Raw genomic sequence first — 20,492 nt, 5'->3', positions numbered from 1 at the left:
TGTCTCTAAAGCTTTTCACTGTAAGACCTTAAAACCTGGAAGGTGCTTTCAATCCTCACCTTAGTGGATGTATGCGGGTCCCTTGGCCCTCGCCCCTACTGTGATCAGAGAGCCCAGGGTGAGCAGTTTCCTCTTTCTCTTTTTGGTGTGAAAAGAGCCACTGTCACGGCAGGCATGGGATTTATAATGCTAGAGTTCATGCTCTTCATGTCAAAGCCTTGACCTAAAATTTGGGGTGAACACAAACATCCAGGCACAGCTTTTCCATCCTGCTCCTGCAGAGACTTACCTGTAGGGCCCACGTATGTAGGCCTCAATGGTGTTAAACAACCAATGGAACAACGAAAGCAAGCTGGCCTTCCCACCAGGACTGAAACCGCAGCCTGGACTCGTCCATCTGCTTGAACTGTCGGAACAGTTATCTGCACCCTTTTTCTGATTAAACTAAGGAATACCTCACAACGACAATGTTGAATAAGAGGCTGATCTCAGGGTCCTCCTACAACTGAGACTAAACACAGAGCTACTATTTGGAAACAATATAGGCGAAGAAGAGGCATTTAACAAGATACAGGTTATAAGTGGCAAAAGAAAAACTATAAAAAGGCTCCTAACTGAACAATATGGGGCGGGTTCCCTTATTAAGAAAGCTTTCTATGAGGTTCAATATAAATGAATGTGAGGGTCCCGCTAAGGACCAGGACTCCCAGACAGAACAAGAACAAAACTGAGCATGTCTGCAAGGAAGTGAAGCCAGCGTAAGGGAACACTGTGAGGCTGTGGGCTGTTTCAGTGGGATCACATGCTCCCGCCCACCCTCCACCTCCAAGGAAAGAAAGTCTGTTAAGATAACGCCCAGCCATCCCGCAACACTCCAAGTTAATCTATAATGGAGTATTAGTACTAAGACACTGTCTATGCGCCTGCCATTCCTTTTCCCCAAAGTAAACAAGGGAACTGAACCACACAGCTTCTAACACATAATACCTTAATTACATCAAGCAGTGTCCTGAGACTCAGGAGGGATAAAACACTGCAGTTCAAAGCAGGGACTGTGGAATTTTAATTCAAACAATAAATGAGAAAATGTTAAACATTTTGCTGGAAAGGAGACAGTCAAAAAGAAGGCTAAAATTTACACTGTTCAAGATTAATCCAAATGCTGGGCCCCAAACTTTACCTTTTATCTCACGGGTTTATGGGACTATACTGATAAGAAGTCGGCTTAGCGGCAAGCCCCATTCTGTTCAGATTCACCCCCAACGTATAGATCCCATAAGAACATATCTGCTCGTCCTGAAGGAGGAGCTCACTCTCCGTTTCAGGACTGTCCTCACTCCACCATCATCCTCCGGTCCTCTTCCCTCTCGAGCCCACACAGAGTAAGCATTCTTCATCGACCTCTAGAACAGCCCCTAGTGTTATCTTCTGGGCTAGGTGAGAAGGGTGGCACTAAGAAGGAGGATTGGAACAGGAAAGGCTGGGCCACTGGGCATAGGGCACTGGATATCTACAGCTTAGGCCAAGGAAGAAAAGAATCTGATCCACTACATTGAAGCAGCCAGTTTTCACTCATTCACAAAATTGCCTCAGAGGGAAATGATCTGAGTATCTTGATGCTACCAGGCATTGTGCACGTTCTCAGTGGATGAAACTGCATCCACGTCCACGAGTTACTCAGCAGCTTTGCAGTATTTCCCTTAGGCTAGCTCCTATGAGCTAGCCTGGGAACTTAACCACTGTTTGAGAACGCTGAATGGCAACTCTGGGATGATTGGCTAGGCTTTCTGCGTGAGGCACTGGAGTAGACGTGATGCCAGCAACGTAAAACCATTTTCTCAAGAACCTTTACCTAATAAAGCCCTAACTAGATAAATGATTCCAAAATCTCCCGTCAGAGTCTATGTGTGAATTGACTAAAACCTAATAGTTATAGGTTTAAAAAGCCAGTCTTGAAGCATAAGCCACTGGCATGTAATTTAGGTGTCACCAGGAGCTGGGGTTTGGCTTATTCTGAGTCACACCTTAGGCAGAGTGAGCCCCATTATCTGTGAACGGCTTACCCCAGTGGCCCAGGGCTGGCTTCATCTAACTCCACACCGAGAGCCAGACAATCTCATGGGGGGCAGGGCAGGGGTGCACAGCCATCAACAGAGAGTGTGACAGTCGCCTGGGAGCCTTCAGATACAGCTCCAGGTATCTCCAGGTTATTAGGGACTTTAAAATAAAGAGATCAGCTTAGAATCTTGAACTTTTCATCTTTTGATTTCTGAAACTTTTTTCCTGAACTCTTTCTCTTGCATGGAAGGATAGTAAATTAGAAGGAAATGTTAAATTCTAAACGTAGATGAAAATGTAAATACAATGTACTTCAAAAGAAAATAGTTTAATCATAAAGTTTTAAAAAAAATCAAGGCCCATTTGTACACAGAAATTTCTTATTACCTTTATTTCCATTTAACTGCCCATCTGGGATTTTAATAAGGGAATGAAGTCATTCTGGAATTGTGGAATGCATTGTGCGCTGACTGGTAAAGTACAAGAGATACAGTTAGATAAAAGGAAACTGGTTCCTGTGTTCAGTGGCCTTGAGTTTTTTATTATTTTTATAAAGCAATACCAAGGAATTTGTCTGAGAGGAGAATAAGTACACGCGGCCGAGCTAAGAATGCTGCCACAGGTAAACACTGTGGAGAGTGTGAGCTGAAGGATATCAAAAAAGTTCTGGGCAATTTAAACTTCATGCTTCTAATAAAATACTCAGAGCCAGGTATCACATATAATCAATCAATTTTTTAATAAAAGATGTGTTAGTTTGGTCCCTCAAGAAAATCCTGGTTCACAGGATAACAGAGTAGGTATTTCATGGTGTCCAAATCTGACTTAAGATAGTCTAATAATGGATCTTCATCCAGAAAATTGACAGACTTCACGGAAAAATGACCGAATTACCTCATGCTGTTTTTTTCTTATTTTTAACACTTCAGGTCCTGACATGGAAGAGCGAGACCCGGCAAAGCAGGGGGAAAATGCAGAAAGACAGAGCAAGTCATGTTCTCAAGCGCTCAGAGAAATCTAGGTGAAAAGGCAGGCCTGTCTCGTGCTGGCATTTAAAAGCTCTTTCAAAATAGAGTTAACCACCAAAACTCAAAACAAAACAAAAATTCCTTAAGACTGGCCCAAGGCAAGATGAAAGTATTACGACACAGCAGGAGACTCCTCCCAAGGCCACATGGCCATCACGGGGCAAGTTCTTCAACTGCTCCTTAATGCCTATCCACTGAATTTAAAACTCTTCTTGGAAGTCCGAGGTGCATCATAGCACATCGTGTTTCAATAAATAGCTGACAATTTGAACCAAATGATGGGTGGTTGTGGACAATCAGGATTAATATTTTTGTTCGGTGTGCAGGGAGAGAAAACAGAACGTGTTTTACAAAGCTGGAATTCAGAAGGAAATCACAGTGCAGGCTGTGGCCTCATCAGAGGTAAGGAACTCACAACATGCTTTCTCTTCTTGGGAGCAGCCTCTATAAATGTACTTAACTCAACAACAAATATTTCAGGCTGGGAGTAAAATGCAATAAAACATGGGCCCCATGATCAGAGAGAAATGCCCAAAGAAACTTGCAAAATTCTTGTTTTCGAGGAGAGAGGTGACTTCATTAGATAGTAAATATACATTACAAATTGAGCATATGCTTTGGGCAAATACTCCAGCTGAGAGCCAATAATACATGCCATTCTCCCTGGTCCCCCAAATGAAACGAGACAAACATGCACTTTAGAAAGTGTCTCTGGGAGTCCTTCCCGCTCAGCCCGCTGCCGAGGTGCTGTCTCCTCCTGGGCAGGGCTGTGATCTGAGTGCTCATCAGGCAGTGGGCAGCAGGGAGGACAACACGCACGGCCAGCCTCTGCTCGCCACCCCCCAACCCCCGCCCCAGCATCTTCTCTGTAGGGTCCTGTCCCTGCTCCTACCTGGCTGGCAAGTTTCTTGGGAAGGAAGTGACTTTTACTCTTCCCATATGGTGGAGCTAGAAGCAGTGTCATTTGATTTATCACTGTTAAAATGTAAATGGTGCTAATTATACCGAGCCCAGGAGACCAAAAACAAGTCCTGTTTGAGGGAGTAGATAACTTGCCTCACAGTGATGGGGAACTTTTACTTAGAATATATTGGAAAAGATCCAGAAAATAAACAAGTAGGCAGAGACATCGTCTCTTTGAAACTCACTTTGAAATGGTAGAAAGATACTTCTGCTAAAGTCTCACTTGGCAAATACACAGTCTCAGCAAAAATTTCTTTTTCACGACATTAAGATAGTTGAATTTAAATAGGCTGAGATTAATTTATAATCAAATTACTGTTCTCAATCACTATAACTAGAAAAGTGACTTGACGTAACCAAGACAGTGTTATATTTATCTAAAACTAACTTGATTATCTTGCAAAATTGAAGAAATTTGGCAAGGTGATATATTGTGCCACAATTGGGCTCTGTGCTAAAAAAGCAAATAATAGAACTAACATTTTCTTTCAGTGCATTTATTAGATTAAGAAAACATCTCTCCTGGCTATAATAATTTCATTTCTAAGGATTCTGATTTTGCTATTTACAGAGCAGATATAACGGAAGTAGTGGTAAATCAAGGCATTTAAGAAATTAGAATTATTTAATTTTTACTAACAGTTGCAAAACCTAGTGAAGACAAAAACAACACCCAAAATATGTGCTATAAAATTCTCTACCTCTTTTTGCATTAGGTATCATCAGTTGTCAAGATAATGCCAAAATGAAAACTTTTTCAAAAGACATCCTTAACTGTCAGGCAAGAATAATTCTCACTGAGTGTGGGAGGAAGGGAGAGAGAAAAATGAAATCTGATGTCTCTTCCTGGAAGGTCTGGATGAAAGGCTCGATTCTCTACCTCAAGGCCCTAAAATAATCATGTTTTGCCCAAAGTAGAGGCAATCCAAGAATCTCACTTTTCAGGGAAATTGGCAACTATTTAGAGGAGGAACTCGGTCTGCCCCAAACAAAAACCAGTATTATCTCACTCACGGATGACATTAAAATGCATATTATCTTGGAACTTAGCTGGCTGCTTCTTTTACATTGTACATAAGGTATTTCAGAAACAATATATTTTGAAACGTATAAATAAAAATTGATCATGAGTTATTTCCTATTTTATCTGTTATAATTTCATTTTTGTGATTAATTTTCTTATTAGACTTATTAGACTGTAAATTGACAGTCTAGAAAAATGATATTCGAAGGATTCCTACTGTAAATTATTTGGAAAAATGAAGACTATCTCATTCTTGTATTTTGAAATGAGTTACATACACACAATTTCAAGCATGGGATTTAAAGCCAGACTATATTTGTGATCATTTAGCATTGACTTTTAGGTACAAGGAGAAATAAATTTTGAGTCATGCTCCCTAACCTTGACGGAATGGGTCTGTACTTAGAAACTGTCCCTTATAACTATGTACAAGTAACACCTCTCTTGACCTTCAGACAGCTTGTTTCGGGACTTCTTTTTTGCCTATATTCTCATATCAAGGTAAAGCACAGGTTAAAAGAAAAAAAACCCCAACATCCTCTACATCCTCTGCTGGCAGGTGGCAGGAGACCTGTTCCTTCCGAAGTCCCAAAGCATCTATTACGCTGTGGCAGGGCTCTTGTGAAAGACAACTGCAAGGACAGATGAGCAAGACTTCAGGTTACTACTTCATTTTTCACTTACGCTTTCCATGCCACATCTTCGATCAGACATGCAGTAGGAACCAGAAATAATCCCAACCAGAAGTGTGCAGAGCTCAGGACCATAGTTGCCTGCAGGAAACAGAAGTGACATGTGCATTAATACTGACTCCTTCAAAAACAATGAGATGTAATTTAATCAACGTATAATATCCCATAACACAAAAGCAACACAAAGTATTCAATTCAATGAAGATTAAAACATCCACCTAGGAAGAATGTCAAGGGGGACTGAGGGGTGAGCCTCTCTCCATGATCTCCATCAGCTTTTGTCTCCATTCTTTAATCCTGACAAGTGTTGTTGTCTCCCTCTTTTATAAACGGCTTCAAGCCCCCTTCTGGTCAGAACACTGTCCTAAATCCTCCCTCTGGAGAAATGTGGGAGCCACCAGACTCCAACATAATGAACTCCACGAGGCTGCTTCCATCCGCTCACTTACGCATCAGTTCATTTTCCTTCGCTGCTCATTCATCCGTGGAGCCAGAATCCTGGTGCAAGGCACAGCGATTCTCAACACAGAGAAGAGGAAGATGAACAGGGGGTAGTCGTTGCCTTCAAGGAACTGAAAATTGTGTTGTGCGATCTGCATCACACATGGAATATGATATGTACATTATAATATTCTATGGGGTTTCAGAGGAAGTCTAGAAGGCTGGCAAGACTTCCTAAAGAAGACAGAATGTAGGATGTGCCTAGAAGGATAGACAGGATTTCAGCAGCTAGAGAGAGAGCCATTCCGAGTGGAAAGGGTGACAGGGAGGAGCAGCGAGGAGCACAGTCTTTGACGAGATTGACCCATGCTGGGTCACAGACAGCTTGGGAGGAATCAGGTAGAGGGTTTTAAGGAACTGTATTGCAGGGCCAATTAGACATCAGTTAGGTGAGGAGCTGAAAAGAGAACTTAGGGCAAAAGCAGAGGGAGGGAGGAGTTTGCTTGGAACAGAAATAGGGGCTGGGGAGCACAGGTTCCTTAAATTTTGGTTTCCAGTGAACAAGGCCGGGAGTGTGGACCTGGCAAGCTGGCATGGAAGGATGGGCTCCTTAGAAAACGGATCAAAGGAAGTTAAAGTGTGACAGAATCCTTCATGTTCATCAGTTTTTCTTTTCCGGCGTTCTCACCATTTGATTCGACTGGAATAGACGTGTTTTGCTGTAACAATATAAAGCAGAGTGAGGCTTATGGAGGGAGGGAGAGCAGAGAGGCTGGGGCACGATTAACTTTGCTGACCCTGTGGGGACTGGGTGGGGCTGAGAATCCAGGGGGCCCAGAGCAGCTCTCTTCATGCTGCACAGAGAGGGCAAGGTGCACCCTGGCCGTAGCCTAGCATCCAAGCTTCAGCTCCCTCTTTGATTTGGATCTTCTGTTCCAGCCAGCCGGCCATGCACACTGAGGCCCTTGTTACTCCATCTAACTCCACCTGAGCAGGCTTCCCCCTCAGTGTGCGTCCTCACAGCTGCTCCATCCACACACCCTCTCCCATGCAGCCACAGCAGAGTCCACGCCTAACCACCTCTGTCTTGCCTCTGAGCTCCATCACAACCCTGTTTCTGGGACTCAGAATGTTATGACAACGAAACCGAGAAGCAGTGAGGTTTGGGGTAAAAGAGCTGAACTCTAACCCTGGCATTGGAGGACGTGCTTTCCTTTTCTAAAAACGAGAGTACCAGCTTTCTGAAAGAACAATTTATAACCTTAAAAATATGTGAGTACATTTTGCCCATCAATTGCATCTCTCAGAATTACACCCTCAGGAAGTAAGTAAGAAAATGTGTAAAGAGGCAAGTACGAGAATATTCACATAGTGCTGTACTAGCAAAGAAAGTAAGAAATAAACGTCCGAGGGCTCACTAAACATGATGTGGTATCTCCATTCAGTGGACTGCTATGCAGCAATTAAAGTGATGGAGAACTGTTTGTTGACAGAGAAAGATATGTTGCATTGTTCATGAAAAATATGGGTTTTGAGACGACATCTTCTAGGGAACCTGCCAGGACAATGAGGGGCATGGAAAAGGAAGCACCATTAGCTCAAGTCTCAGAATTAAACTTGAGATGTTGCCCCTGATGCAGGCCACCCCCAAGTTATTGCATCTCCGTGTTAAGCGTTATACATATGTCAATATACATCAATATATACTATAATTTTTTAAGTCCTCTTTTGGTATTTCCTCACCTTTAAAAAACACATTCCAAGATTTCAAACCCAGTGGAGCAGCTCAGGCTCGGATGGACTTGAGACTACCAGCCCCCTTACCTATGTGCCTGCTCTTATGTTCAGGAAAAATGCAGGCAACCGTATATCAGGAGTATGACTGCTCATTTTTATTTTCATGTCTTTTCGGCTATCTCTACTTCCTGTTTTTTCTACAGAAAACATTTCTTACTTACATGAAAGAAAGATTTAACTGGCACCCCCTCTCACCCCACCCTCCCCCAGCAAACCCCAGGAAGGATTGGGCCAGCAGTTCCATTCTGCACGTCCAGCCATCCAGCCTGCCCCCTAGGCTGACAGGGGTCCCAGGGGCCCAGCCTGCACCTTGGGTTCTGCTCTCGCTCCCAACACCTGGGGTGGTGCTCAGCCCACAGAAAGTGGACTTGTTCACGCTATACTGTGGGGCCACATCCTGGATCACCTGCCAGGTGTGTTTATCAAAGAATACAGTCATTAAAAAATAACATTTACAACACTAAATCAGGTATTACTTAAAATAGATTATGAAACTCAGTCAGAACTTTTTGTTGCTGACGGAAATAAGGAAAATGAACTTTGAACTCCCCTGCTGGAAATATGAAGCCCCTCCCAACTGGAGATTTGGAAGTACTGCTGTTTTGTTGGTTTTTAAAACTTGGAGCTGTGAAGATATTTTAATTTTAAAGGTGTTTCTCCAAAAAGGTTTCCACCATCCTGATTTTCACATTGAGTTCGAAAGTCCTAAAAGCCCTGCTAAAGCCACAGCTTTAGTTATTTAAATTTAGTTAGATTGTTCTTGTTCTCTTAGCATGACAAAAAAAATGTTTATTGAGTTGGGCCTAGGTGACAAATGGCACTTAATTACTCTCCCCCTTGTCTCTCTCTCTCTCTCTCTCACATAAACTCTTTTTTTTTTTTCTGCTTTATCTCCCCAAATTCCCCCCGGCACATAGTTGTATATCTTAGCTGCAGATCCTTCTAGTTGTGGCATGCGGGACGCTGCCTCAATGTGGCCTGACGAGCGGTGCCATGTCCAAGCCCAGGATCCGAACTGGCAAAACCCTGGGCTGCCACAGAGGAGCTCGAGAACTTAACCACTGGGCCACAGGCCGGCCCCTCTCTCTCACACAGACTCTTGAGTGAGGCTTTAAAAACATCCTTTTGATGTGCTAACAGTCCCAAAGGGAAGAATGCAGCCCTCAGTTAACACGTCTTTAGCTGGCAAGGACCATTAACCACTTAGGTGCCAAATGCATAGGAACCCACTGAGGTAAATTAGAGGAAAGTGACGCTCAGGTGGGTGAAATTACTTGATAAATTAGGACACAAACTGGTGAGAGCCCAGACAGGACTGGAGGCTTGTCTGATGGCAATGAACTGTGCACAGCACCGTCTCTCGTTAGATGAGGAGTATTATCCAGGGACACCATGAAATGAGCAGTCAAGGATTATGGTGTCCATTGGCTTCAGCGTGCTACTACCCAAACCACACATCCACGGTGCCCAGGACCCGCCATCTGTGAACGTGCTGACAGACAAGAAAAGGCTTTAGGAAGGAGGCTGGAGCAAACTGAGCTAGGTAAGGTACAGTTGTGTTCTCCACTGTGGGGAGAACTTGAAACAATGTGATAAAGATGCAGAAGGCAACAGCTCACCTATGAGGAGGCCACTAAGATTTCTCTGTGCATCACTATGTACCAAGACTTCCCATAAAGCACCTCACCTAAGCCTTCACAGTCCCTATTTTACAGAGGACAAATGAAGTCCGCTTCTCCCAAGGACCTACCGTGGGAGAGTCATCAAGATTCAAACCCAGGCAGGCTGGCCCCCAACCTGCCTCCCCGGACCGTGAGGAGTGAGGAGCTCCCTTCTCCCTGCCTGCCTCTCCCAGGGCAGAGGAGAGCATCTCCAGGCTTACAGATAGCACAACACTCCAGGTGCTATCTTCGTTAAATCGAGTTTGACTTCGATTTAACACCAGAAACACTAGGCACCACATTTGAAATTTAAGTAAATTTGGAGAACACATAAAGTTATAAAACAAAAAGAAACACAGGAAGAAAAACAATTCCTCAATTCCTCCACTCCAACCCAGCAGCAATAACGACAAAATAAACCCAAACCCATCACGATCATCAGCTCTGCAAGAACACTCGTACCTGCAGGCCCGTCTCTTCTCCTGGGGCCTTGCTGCTCCTCACCTTTCTCTCTTAAATTTTTTTTCCATTTGAGGGCCAAGGGAGCCCCAGTTTTGTGAGCCATGGCTTTCTGAAAACCTCATGAATGTCCACGTGAAAAGTTAAATCCTGTTCTCTCTTTCCTGCGAAGGGTGGCAACGAAGTTCTAACTCTATTTGCCTCGGTGGCTGTGCGACAGTTACACGTTTAGGAGTCGAGCGCCCCTCACAAGCCTTGGCTGCGAGGCGGGTGTGCCGCACGCTTCCATCATCCACAGGGAATGCAAATTCTCAGCCAGGCAGAATGACAGATTGCTGTTAACTGGGCGACCCCGAGGAGTAGAAAACCCCATGGCCTGAGAGAGCACTTAGTGAGCCCGCATTTACTTTCCACCGGTGGGAGGACGCCAATTCCAGGTTGAAATGGATCACATCCTTCATTTCCTGGAATCACTCATGCCTCCCTCCCCCTGCCAAAATGCCTAGAGCCTGGTGCCAGCTTTAAGCGTAGATTTACTGAAAACGGAAAGACATCAGTCGTCTTCCTTGGAACACCCTCTGAAGACTAGCCCACCAAGCATGCGTGCCAGACACCCCGTGCGAATGCAGGTGACGTTTTAGAAAACAACCAAGGGATCCCAGAAGCACCTACACACCTCTGATAACTCAAAAACCACCCGATGCCCAATCCTGACATTTCAATGCCAACCCAGTGGCACGTGTAGGTCCGCCTGCCCCAAAGGGGATTTGAACCCACAGCCTCCAGCACAAAAATCTGCGACCTCAGTCTATTATCTGCACCCAATGGTGGGAGAGATTAAGCAATCACCTAAAAATACCATTCCTACAAATGTACTGTCATTAAAAACAAAAGATATAACAAACACTCTCTTTTTGACACTAGGCTTTACTAATGTTTTTTTGTCACCAAAGGGAAAGGGAGCCTTATCAACAGATGTTACTATTATGAAATCATTGAACGTTAGTGGTGGTTCATTAACATAGTTGCATAGTTTCTCAAAAGAATCCCCTTATACTTTCAAAAAGCATATTCACCCTCCAGGATGAGGCAATGCTTTTTTGGGGATTATACTTTAAACACATGAAAATGCACAAATCTTAAGTATTTAGTTCAGAGAGTTTTGACAACTGTCTACATTTGCATAACTACCACCTGAAACAAGATATAGGACATTTCCATCACCCCAGAGAGTCCTCTTGTGCCCTCTCCAGTCAATCTCCACCCCTAAGATGCAACCCCTGCCCCAATTTCTGTCACTATAGGTGAGTTTTGCCTATTCTAGAACTTCATATAAATGGAAAGAACAGTATTCATTCTTCTGAATCTGGCTTCTTTCATAAGAAAGAACATAATGTCTTTTAGATTCATCCATCTTGTTGCATGTATCTGTAACTCACTTTTTTATTTTTTGAATAGTAATCCATATACTATTATGAAATATATCACAATTTGCTTATCCAGTGTCCTGTGGATGGACATTTGGGTTATTTCCAGTCTTGGCCTATAATTAAGAATAAGGCTGCAATGCACACGTGTGCACAAGTCTCTTTTGTATATGTGTTTCTGTTTCTTATTTACTCCCCGGCCAGTGACGATGAGACATTTCCCAATTTTCCCAAAAGCAGTGGCGTGTTGTTACTGTTATTTGCCTACCTAATAGAGAGAAAAGTGAGGCTTTACAGCCCTTGAATTACTAACATTTTCTTTTTCAGGTAGTGGACATTTTGATTTCCCATTTTCTATTTAGCACCCATTTTAAAGACCAAATGGTTGGTCTAACCAATCAGCTGTATTGTATCACCCAGGATGACCCCTGCACCCACTTTACACTAACTTCCTGAAGCAGTTTTTTGGATGAGAAGACAATTCTCCCCATTCTGCACAGGGCTTGGTGTGGGAAACGAAAGCAGGGACATTAGCTCTTGCTGCTCTGGGACGTAGGGCCTGTATTTCCACAGTGAGGACGGGACAGGTTTAACACGGGCACCGTGTGTAACTTAGAGACAAGCAATCTGTATTCTCCTCTACTTTCAGGAGGAAAAAAAAGCAACATTCACTGCAGACACACGTGTCGTCTCTACTGCCTATGTCACGGGACAGCTGTCCTGCAGGGTGGCGGGGAGGGCTGCAGGAACACCAGGGTACCAGCTCTGACTCTCCTTCTGCAGAGGTGAGGCTTCCGGAAATTATGCTGTGGATCTGCATGCTTGTGATAGTGTTTATAGGTAACTTTAACAACCACTCTTTCTAGACTGCAATCCTCGTGTGGTTGCACAGAAAGCCAAAAGAGTCATTGTGCTGACACAGAAAGTTATTCATCTTCCCGAAGAGAAAATTAGATGCTGATAATCCCAACAACCCTGATAATTGAGAATACTAGGGTCAACATTAAAGCACAATATTGAGGACAGACACCAATAAAGATAGCCGATCATTTCATTCATTCACTGGCTGCCGGGGGGTCTGAATACGGGCACCAGCAGCATGGTCTGTGGGTCACCCACACTTCCCATGCAGAGGAAGGAGGTGTTTGTGCACTCCTCCCACAGAGGGGATGAACCAAAGTCTCATCAAGAGCTTGGTGGAGGCCCTGCTGAGGAAGGGCGTCTGAAAGGACCAATGAGAGCGACCAGAGAGTTTCCTGAAAAGCTGAGGGGCTGTGAGGGTTTCTGTGGGAGGCTGGACCACGCAGTCTTTAAGGGCGCTGAGTCAGCTTGAGCTGCCATGAGAGGACACCAGAGACGGCGGGGCTTGAAAACAGACATTTATCCTCACAGGGCGGAGGCTGGGAGTCCTCCATCAGGGGCCGGCATGGCTGTTTCTTGTGAGGACTCTCTTCCTGGCTTGCAGATGGCCACTTTCCCACTGTGTGCTCACACGACCTCTTTGTGTGTGTGTGTATGTGTGCACACACGTGGGTATGTGGAGAGAGAGAGTGAGCAAGCTCTCTGGTGTATCTTCTTGTAAGGGCACTAACCCCATCATGAGGGCCTCATCTCACGACCTCATCTAAACCTAATCACCTCCCAAAGGCCCTGCCTCCAAACACTACAACCATGGGGGCTATGGCTTCACCAAGGGAATTTGAGGGGACTCATTCAGCCCATAACAAGCATGGACAGTCTGTCTAGGCTCCAATCCAAGCTCTGCCACTTACTCTTACTTAAGTACCATGCCTCAGTTTCTTCCTCTGTAAAACAGGAAAAATATAATAGTTCCTCATAGGGTTACCACGAGGCTTAAATGAATTAATGAGTGTAAAACACTATAAACAGTGCCTGGCACATGGTAAGTGCCATACTGTTACCTACAACTAACTGAATTTTTTTACGCTATTAACATAACAACAAATGTTACTTAGACATCCTAGCAGTGGTCAACAGTGATGAGGAGTGATTCCTGAGAGAGTTCTGAGGGAGAGTTGGGTCCAGAGGACAAAGTTCTGATCCACTAGTCAGGAGGTTTACCCACCGCTGTTCTCAGATAGGCGGAAGGGTTGAGCTGCATGCTGCAGAATTCCCAAGTTATATTACGGACAAGTTGCTTATTGGTGACAGGCAGCAAGTGCTAATAGCGATGCAGATAGGAAGCTAAAATCTATTCTTTACACACAAGTATAAGCACCCTCACTTGTGCTTAACTGCTGAAACGCTGCCGTCTATTTTTAATTGATCAAGGTCAACTTCTATCATCATGCCAGGCCAAGCACTGCCTCTTAACTCCACAGGGCACCACTCAGAGCACAGGCTCAGCTGTGCTCTACAATGATGAAGGATGTCCACCAGTAACTTTGTGCCTGAGCAGAAAAGAAAAAAGAGTAGGTACTAATTGCTCATGAAAAATGTTCCCCACGTAGCTGTATGTCAAAGGCTAAATATGGTGCCTGCCTGAGTCATGGTCCCAGGAAGAAGAGGAAGTTCTCAACCCAAAGAGCCTTAGCTGCTCCACAAGGCTGAAGGGTGAGTGAGGTCTCCCCAACCATGCACAACTGAACTGCTGCAGAATAACCAGCCTATGGTCATTTGCTTATCCTTAGCATAGAATGAAAAGGAACTCAGAGCTGGAAGATCCTGAAGATGATCTTGGCCTTCAGGTTTTTCTGTAGACTCCTAGATGGCAGGAACCACAAACTAAAGACATAAAACTATTGTTTCTGGGGGTCTGCCCCGTGGCCTAGTGGTTAAGATTGGTGCATTCTGCTTTGGTGGCCTGGGTTCAGTTCCCAGGTGTGGACCTATACCACTTGTCAGCAGCCATGCTGTGGTGGCGACCCACATACAAAATAGAGGAAGACTGACACAGATGTTAGCTCAGGGTGAATCTTCCTCAGCGAAAGAAAGAAAAGAAAAGAGAAAAGGAAGGAAGGGAAAGGAAAGGAAAGGAGGGAAGGGAAGGAGGGAAAGGAAGGAGGGAAGGGGAGGAGGGGAGGGAAGGAGGGGAGGGAAGGTGGGAGGGAAAGAGGGAGGGAAGGAAGGAAGGAAGGAAGGAAGGAAGGAAGGAAGGAAGGAAGGAAGGAAGGAAGAAAAAATTATTGTTTCTGACAATGATAGCCACTTCTCCCACCCCAGGAGCTAGCCTCACAGGCAGATGAGGCACATAGCCACTCAAGCGCCTGAGTGACTATCTCCCCAGCTTTTCTACTCAAAATTAATGAAGACATAGACAATGGCAATTACAAAATCAATAGAATAATGCACTCACACATAGCCTGAATATGAGATATTTTATCTAACTGAAAAGCCCTTATCAATCATTGCTTTAGCATTTAGAATGCCTTTTAACAAGCTATTATGACCCGGAACGTTTGTGTATTCCCAGAGTACCATCGTGCTGGTAGTTACATAAAACAACAGGATAAATAAGACACTTCCTGGACCTTCAATTTCACCCAAAGTTTTGAAAAATAGATCATTTCATATTAAAACCAAGAACACTTTCACAATAAAGTTGAAAGATTCCCTTTTTTCCTAAAACCAGAGTCTTCAAATAAATATCATTTTGAGATGCACTGCTGCAGGACATATCCCCAGGCCACCCAGGGGAGGCATGTCTTCTCTCTCCTCCACTGCCAGGGCTGTTCCATGGGTACCTTTGAGGAAAGTGGAATTAACAGTCACAGACACACATCTGGGTTCAAAAGTAATTCAGACATTAGACGGCCCATCAGCAGGCATAGGACGTTCACAGGAGTTGTAAGCAGGGCTGACAGGGTGGGGGCAGAGGTGGGGTGGATGAGGAAAGGCCATGAATCACCAAGCTTTAGCCGCATCACAGTTTCTCTCAGATCCGGGCTTTGTGGCTCTTGATCACTGCTGTGGATCAAGGTTTTTCCTCTTCTCACCCCACTAGGTTTCTTGGGCATGCTTCTCAATCTATATCCCAGAATGGAGGTCTACGAGGAGGATTCTCAGGAGGAGAGAGATGTCTCCTTGGGGACGTGGCCATGCTCCTTCGCCTAAGTCACATTGAGTATTTACATACCGAGGGCGCAGAGTTCTAGGACCCAACACAGCAGCCTTGGGCTAACCCTTTACTGCTCTCGAGGATTTTCTCAGCAGCTGAGTACAGTAGTGAAAAGTGAGGAGTTTGTAATCAGATGGACCCGGGATGGAAGTGTGCCTCTGAGCCCTAGACTGTGACACTTAAACGGCTTAACTAACCTCCTCGCCTCTCCGCTCCTCCACTGTAAAACCAAGATGGCCCAGCACCCACCTCAAGAGGCTGTTGTGTCCAGTACACCGTTAGCTGTGTTCATACACATTCCATCTTACCAAAACCTCAAGAGGCCCTGGGCTAAATCTTCAAAAGTAAGCATGTATTTCTTCCTTCCTTAAATTCTACCTTGCTTCCCAACCCCCAAACATCTGTACCGGGCCTTGTGCTGATCTTGAAACAGCTTTGACTGTAAAATGACTTAGGTGGAGCAAATGAGCTCAGTGGCTGGCGCATGGTACCCAGGCGTCTGAGCCTCTGCCAGCTGGCGGTGATCCATCCCTCAGCTGGCCTTCCTGGAGCAGAACAACTCGGGGAGCCCTCGATGAGACATTTTCTCCAATGTTTTCTTTAACTCTGACAACTGCAACTGAAATTTAGCAGCAGCTTGCAGCCCCTCAGGGATTCCTCCTGCACATTTCTCCCTCTCTCTCTCTCACCCTTGCTGTTACTTTTTACTGCTCCTTCACACCATAGTTCAGATTTCTTTTCTTAATAGAAAAATGTCCTTCAGGAGAAAAGACTTCACTTAATAAGGTTTTCATGGTACCAAATGAATATTGCAAAATATCCATCCCAAGTACTAAATTAAGAAGTTAAAATAATGCTTTCTGCTTTTAAAGTTGATTTCCCTCTTTCATGAAACTAAAACTTCACAGTCACAACCAGTCTGCCTTCCTTCCTCCAGCAGTTTTTGAGCACTCATTCTGTGTCAGCCCCTCAGTGACTTACGAGAGACACGAACTCATCTGCAGGCAGCTGCACGTTGACAGAATGTAGCGCACAGTGTTAAACGACTTATTCATCTCTCTCTATACACCGCTGGATGCACATAAGGATTCACCAGCACACCCTGCAAGAACTCCAAACTCCCCACGACAGTATCCCAAATAATATACATGTATATTATTAGTGTAAAACCTCCTTCACTTCTCCCCACCCCTTCCCTAGCTTTTCCTGTTTTCATTAACAACACCATTGGCCTCAGGCACAAGTGAGAGAGAAGTTTTGGTTTTGACTTATACTCTCTTCTACCAAACCTCTCTTCCTGGGTACTCCCACACGTGTCATTTCTAAGACCCACGAAAACCCCTGCAAGAGAGATATATTGTTCCCATTTTACAGGTGAGGTGGCTAAGGCTCAGTGGTTAAGTGGCCAATTCAAGGTCACACAGTAAGGGGCTAGGTCAGGATTTGAACCCAGGTCTGTCTGATCCTAGAGCCATCTTCTTAGCAGACAATTGCTTTACCGTCTACTCATAATTTACTAGTATTTTCCAGCATTTCAATAACTTTTTATTTTAATAAATTACAAGGCTTTAAATTTGTATAATCCAGCTCCCATTTTTAGCCCAGAAAGTTTAGTCTGACTTTACTGCGCATAAATTCTTTTACTACATTTCTGACCCTTGTCTTTTTCTATTTTGCTTAAAATGTAACATTTTTCAATGATGACTTTAATAATTGGACTGTTTCATGAGAACGTCGTTACTCCCCCAGCATGATGCAGCTGTGCTACCTGAGTAAGCAGTCGTACGTCCCCAGTCGGTAAAGCAAAAGCTGCCATAGCGTGGTGCTTAGGGAACAAATTGGCGCGTATGAGTGAACAGACGGCCCGGAATCTAAATAGGCTGTGGGATCTGATTGGATTTCATGGTTCCTCACTGTTCCTCAGTAGGACAAGTCTTATTAAGGTTAGTACTTATGAAGCAAAAATAACATCTTAGTCTTCAAAGCATCCCAGAGGACATCAACACATTAGAAAATACATAATCATTTTTCTAAAAGGGAAGGAATTTGAGAGAGGAGAGGAGGCCTCCAGTTGATGGCCCAGCAGCTCTCCAGAGGTTTGCAGCACACAGACGCTCCGACTTCACTCTGCTGAAGGTCTCATTACTCGGAGACTCTCCAGAGACACACAGTCTCCCATGCAGGGATCATGGACCATCTCAGGCGCTCTTTAGGTTCAAACCCTGGAGGGAAATGCTCACATTCCTCTCAGTGTGGCCAGCAGTGTATCACCAGGCCCCACTCTGCTCAGCTCCTGCCCCTCAGATGCAACACCAGAGGCTCTGAGCCTGGACGTGAAGAATCCCACGCGGCAATACTCAAGACCTAGCAGGCAAGGAGCCTGTGCATCAAGCGGGGAAGGAGGACTCGCCAGTGCGTGGCGCTGCTTATCGAGGTGGAAAACATCCAGTTACGCGCGACCACAGGCACATGTCACTTCCAGGCAGACCAAAGACCTCAAGGTGAAAAGTGAAACTTTAAAACTTTTAGAAGAAAACGTAGGAGAATATCTTTGTGACCTTCGTTAGCTTTTAGGAAATAAACAAAACAGCAGAAACCAAGAAGGAAAAGAGATGAATTTGATTGAATTAAAATGGGAAGCTTTTGGACTAAAAGACACCATAAACAAAGTTTAAAGAAAAGTCACAGATTGAGAGATTTCCAGTGTGCATTCCACTTCTGGTTATATACTCTAGGGAAACTCATAAGTGACCACAAACAGATATGGACAGGAAGGTTACTGTAGCATTTTTAGTAATTGCAAAAAAAATGTGGAAACTTAAATGTTTATCAGTAGGAGAATAAATAAATTTTGGCCTATTTATATAACTGAAAGCAGCATTAAAACGAACGAACTACAATTATATCACTATGGATAAACTTAAAAAACAGTTTTGAAAAAAATCCCCAAATAACCCAAGGTTGAGGAGAAGGGTATATACAATACAATCTATATAAAGTTTCAAAACCCTGCAAAAATCCCCATTGTGTATTATTTGTATTTTCTATAGGTTTATACATACATAATACATACATGGAAATAGCAAACATTGAAGGGATGAGAGTATTTCTATCTCAAGGGGAATGAGATTGGGAGGGTGCTAGGGGGACCCAACAATATGGTTAACATTTTATTTCTTTCAAAAATATATGAAATATATGAAGCAAATGGCATGTTAATATTTGAATAGGCTGGGTATTTAATTCCATGTCCTTTGTCTCTACGTGTGAAATCTGTCACAATGTTGAAAAGTTCCATTCATGGCCCACTCTGGGGTGTACAGCACAGCTGTGCGAGGCCCCGTACATGGTGCTGGATTTAAAGGGCGGGTCCACAGGTGAATTCACAAAGGTTCAGTTCAGTGTGTGATGCTGTTAGGACCACGTGGGGAATAAGAGAGGCAGTCCTTGTCCTCTAGCAGGTTTTGGTCAGCCTAGGAGGAGTACACAGATAATTCTAAGGCAAAGTAGAGAAACACAAGTTCTGTGAGAGAGATCCTTATTAGGGTTCATTGAGATTCCATCCAGTTGCAGGTAAGGAGAAGCCCTCTGCCAGAATAAGAGCAGGAACAAAGACCCAAGTAGGGAACAATGAGAGTATATTCTCCTAGAGAAAGCTGTACCTGAGTTTAGGGCACGTGTAGGGAGGCAGGCCTGAAAAGGAAGGGCAGAATGTCGGACTGAGGGGTCTAGAGTTCATTCAGTAGACAAGAGAAAGCCAGTGTGCATTCCTCTTCTGGTTATATACTCTAGGGAAACTCATACGTGACCACAAACAGATATGGACAGGAAGGCTACTGTAGCATTTTTAGTGGAGGTATTTGGAACGGAGAACGTTAATCAAGGCACCAGCTTATGGGAGCGATCAAAGTGAGGGCAGAGTCTGGAAGGCTAAAAGGAGGCCTCTGAAATAGCCAAGGGGACAAAGGAGAGCCTCAACTGGGCGGGAGGGCAACAGAGAAAGGAAAGAATGGAGCCCGAGGCAGAAGCATGAGCCAGCAATGAAAGGGAAGGTGGAACCAAAGCTTCTGAGGTTGAATGACTCTAACTTTCAGACAGTTCTGATTTTGGAGAGAGGCTAAGGAAATGTGGGTGTGGAGCTCACAGAAAAGGTTAACATGTGGAGATTGATGAGGACGGCCATGACAATGAGAAAAGAGCTGCTTTACTCCATGCTTGCTGTGTGCTAGGCAATCTTCTCATCCTTTTCCATGAATCAGTTCATTTCATCCTCCCCAAAACCCTGCACTATTGTAATTCCTGTCTTACAGATGATGTAACTCAGGCAAGAAAGGTCAAGTAACTAAGCCAGGATCACACAGCTGGAACATGGCAGAGCCAGGGTTTGAACTCAGCTACCTGACCCCAGAGCCCAAACTTTCTCACAAAAAAGGTGGGTTAGTCCTATATATTTGGAGATCATTCGTACCACAGCGATGGGTGAACCTGTGGAAATATACAAGACCACAAAGAAAGGGAATATGGTAAGAAAGGGCTTGAGATTAGAATCTGTGTGATACCTGCATTAGGAGGTGGGGAGAAAGAAAAGAAGCCAGGACTCAATTAAGCCTTAGTCAGGGAGGAGGAAGACCCAGGATGGAGCTGTATTTTGAAGGTGAGGAAATTTTAGGGAAGACATGGTGGAGGATGAAAGGGAGCACAGCAGTGTGCATGAATAAATGGGGGATAGAGGATGGCCAGATGGAGCTTGGCCAGAACAATGAGATGAGAGTGGGGAGTGAGGAAGGATCTTGAAATGTAAAATCAAGAGGGAAATTGGTGAAGAATGTCCCAGAGTGAGTGAGAGGGGATGACATCAGGAGCC

At 44.4% G+C, this 20,492-nt stretch overlaps 1 protein-coding gene across 5 annotated transcripts in view; it reads right to left on the bottom strand.

Moving 5' to 3' along the window:
• LOC106832434 (phospholipid-transporting ATPase IB) overlaps positions 1–20,492 on the bottom strand; it is a 588,664-nt gene that overhangs the window by 54,469 nt on the left and 513,703 nt on the right. For all 5 annotated transcript variants that reach the window (XM_044777414.2, XM_070520415.1, XM_070520416.1 and 2 more), the window contains one exon: positions 5,758–5,846. In XM_044777414.2, coding sequence (XP_044633349.1) covers positions 5,758–5,846 — 89 coding nt within the window. The remainder of the gene's footprint in view (positions 1–5,757; positions 5,847–20,492) is intronic.

Source organism: Equus asinus, chromosome 11 (genome assembly GCF_041296235.1).
Source record: "Equus asinus isolate D_3611 breed Donkey chromosome 11, EquAss-T2T_v2, whole genome shotgun sequence".
In the NCBI taxonomy this organism is placed as follows: Eukaryota; Metazoa; Chordata; class Mammalia; order Perissodactyla; family Equidae; genus Equus; species Equus asinus.
The sequence above is the reverse complement of the archived record's forward strand: the minus strand, read 5'-3'. Positions and strand labels throughout refer to the sequence as shown.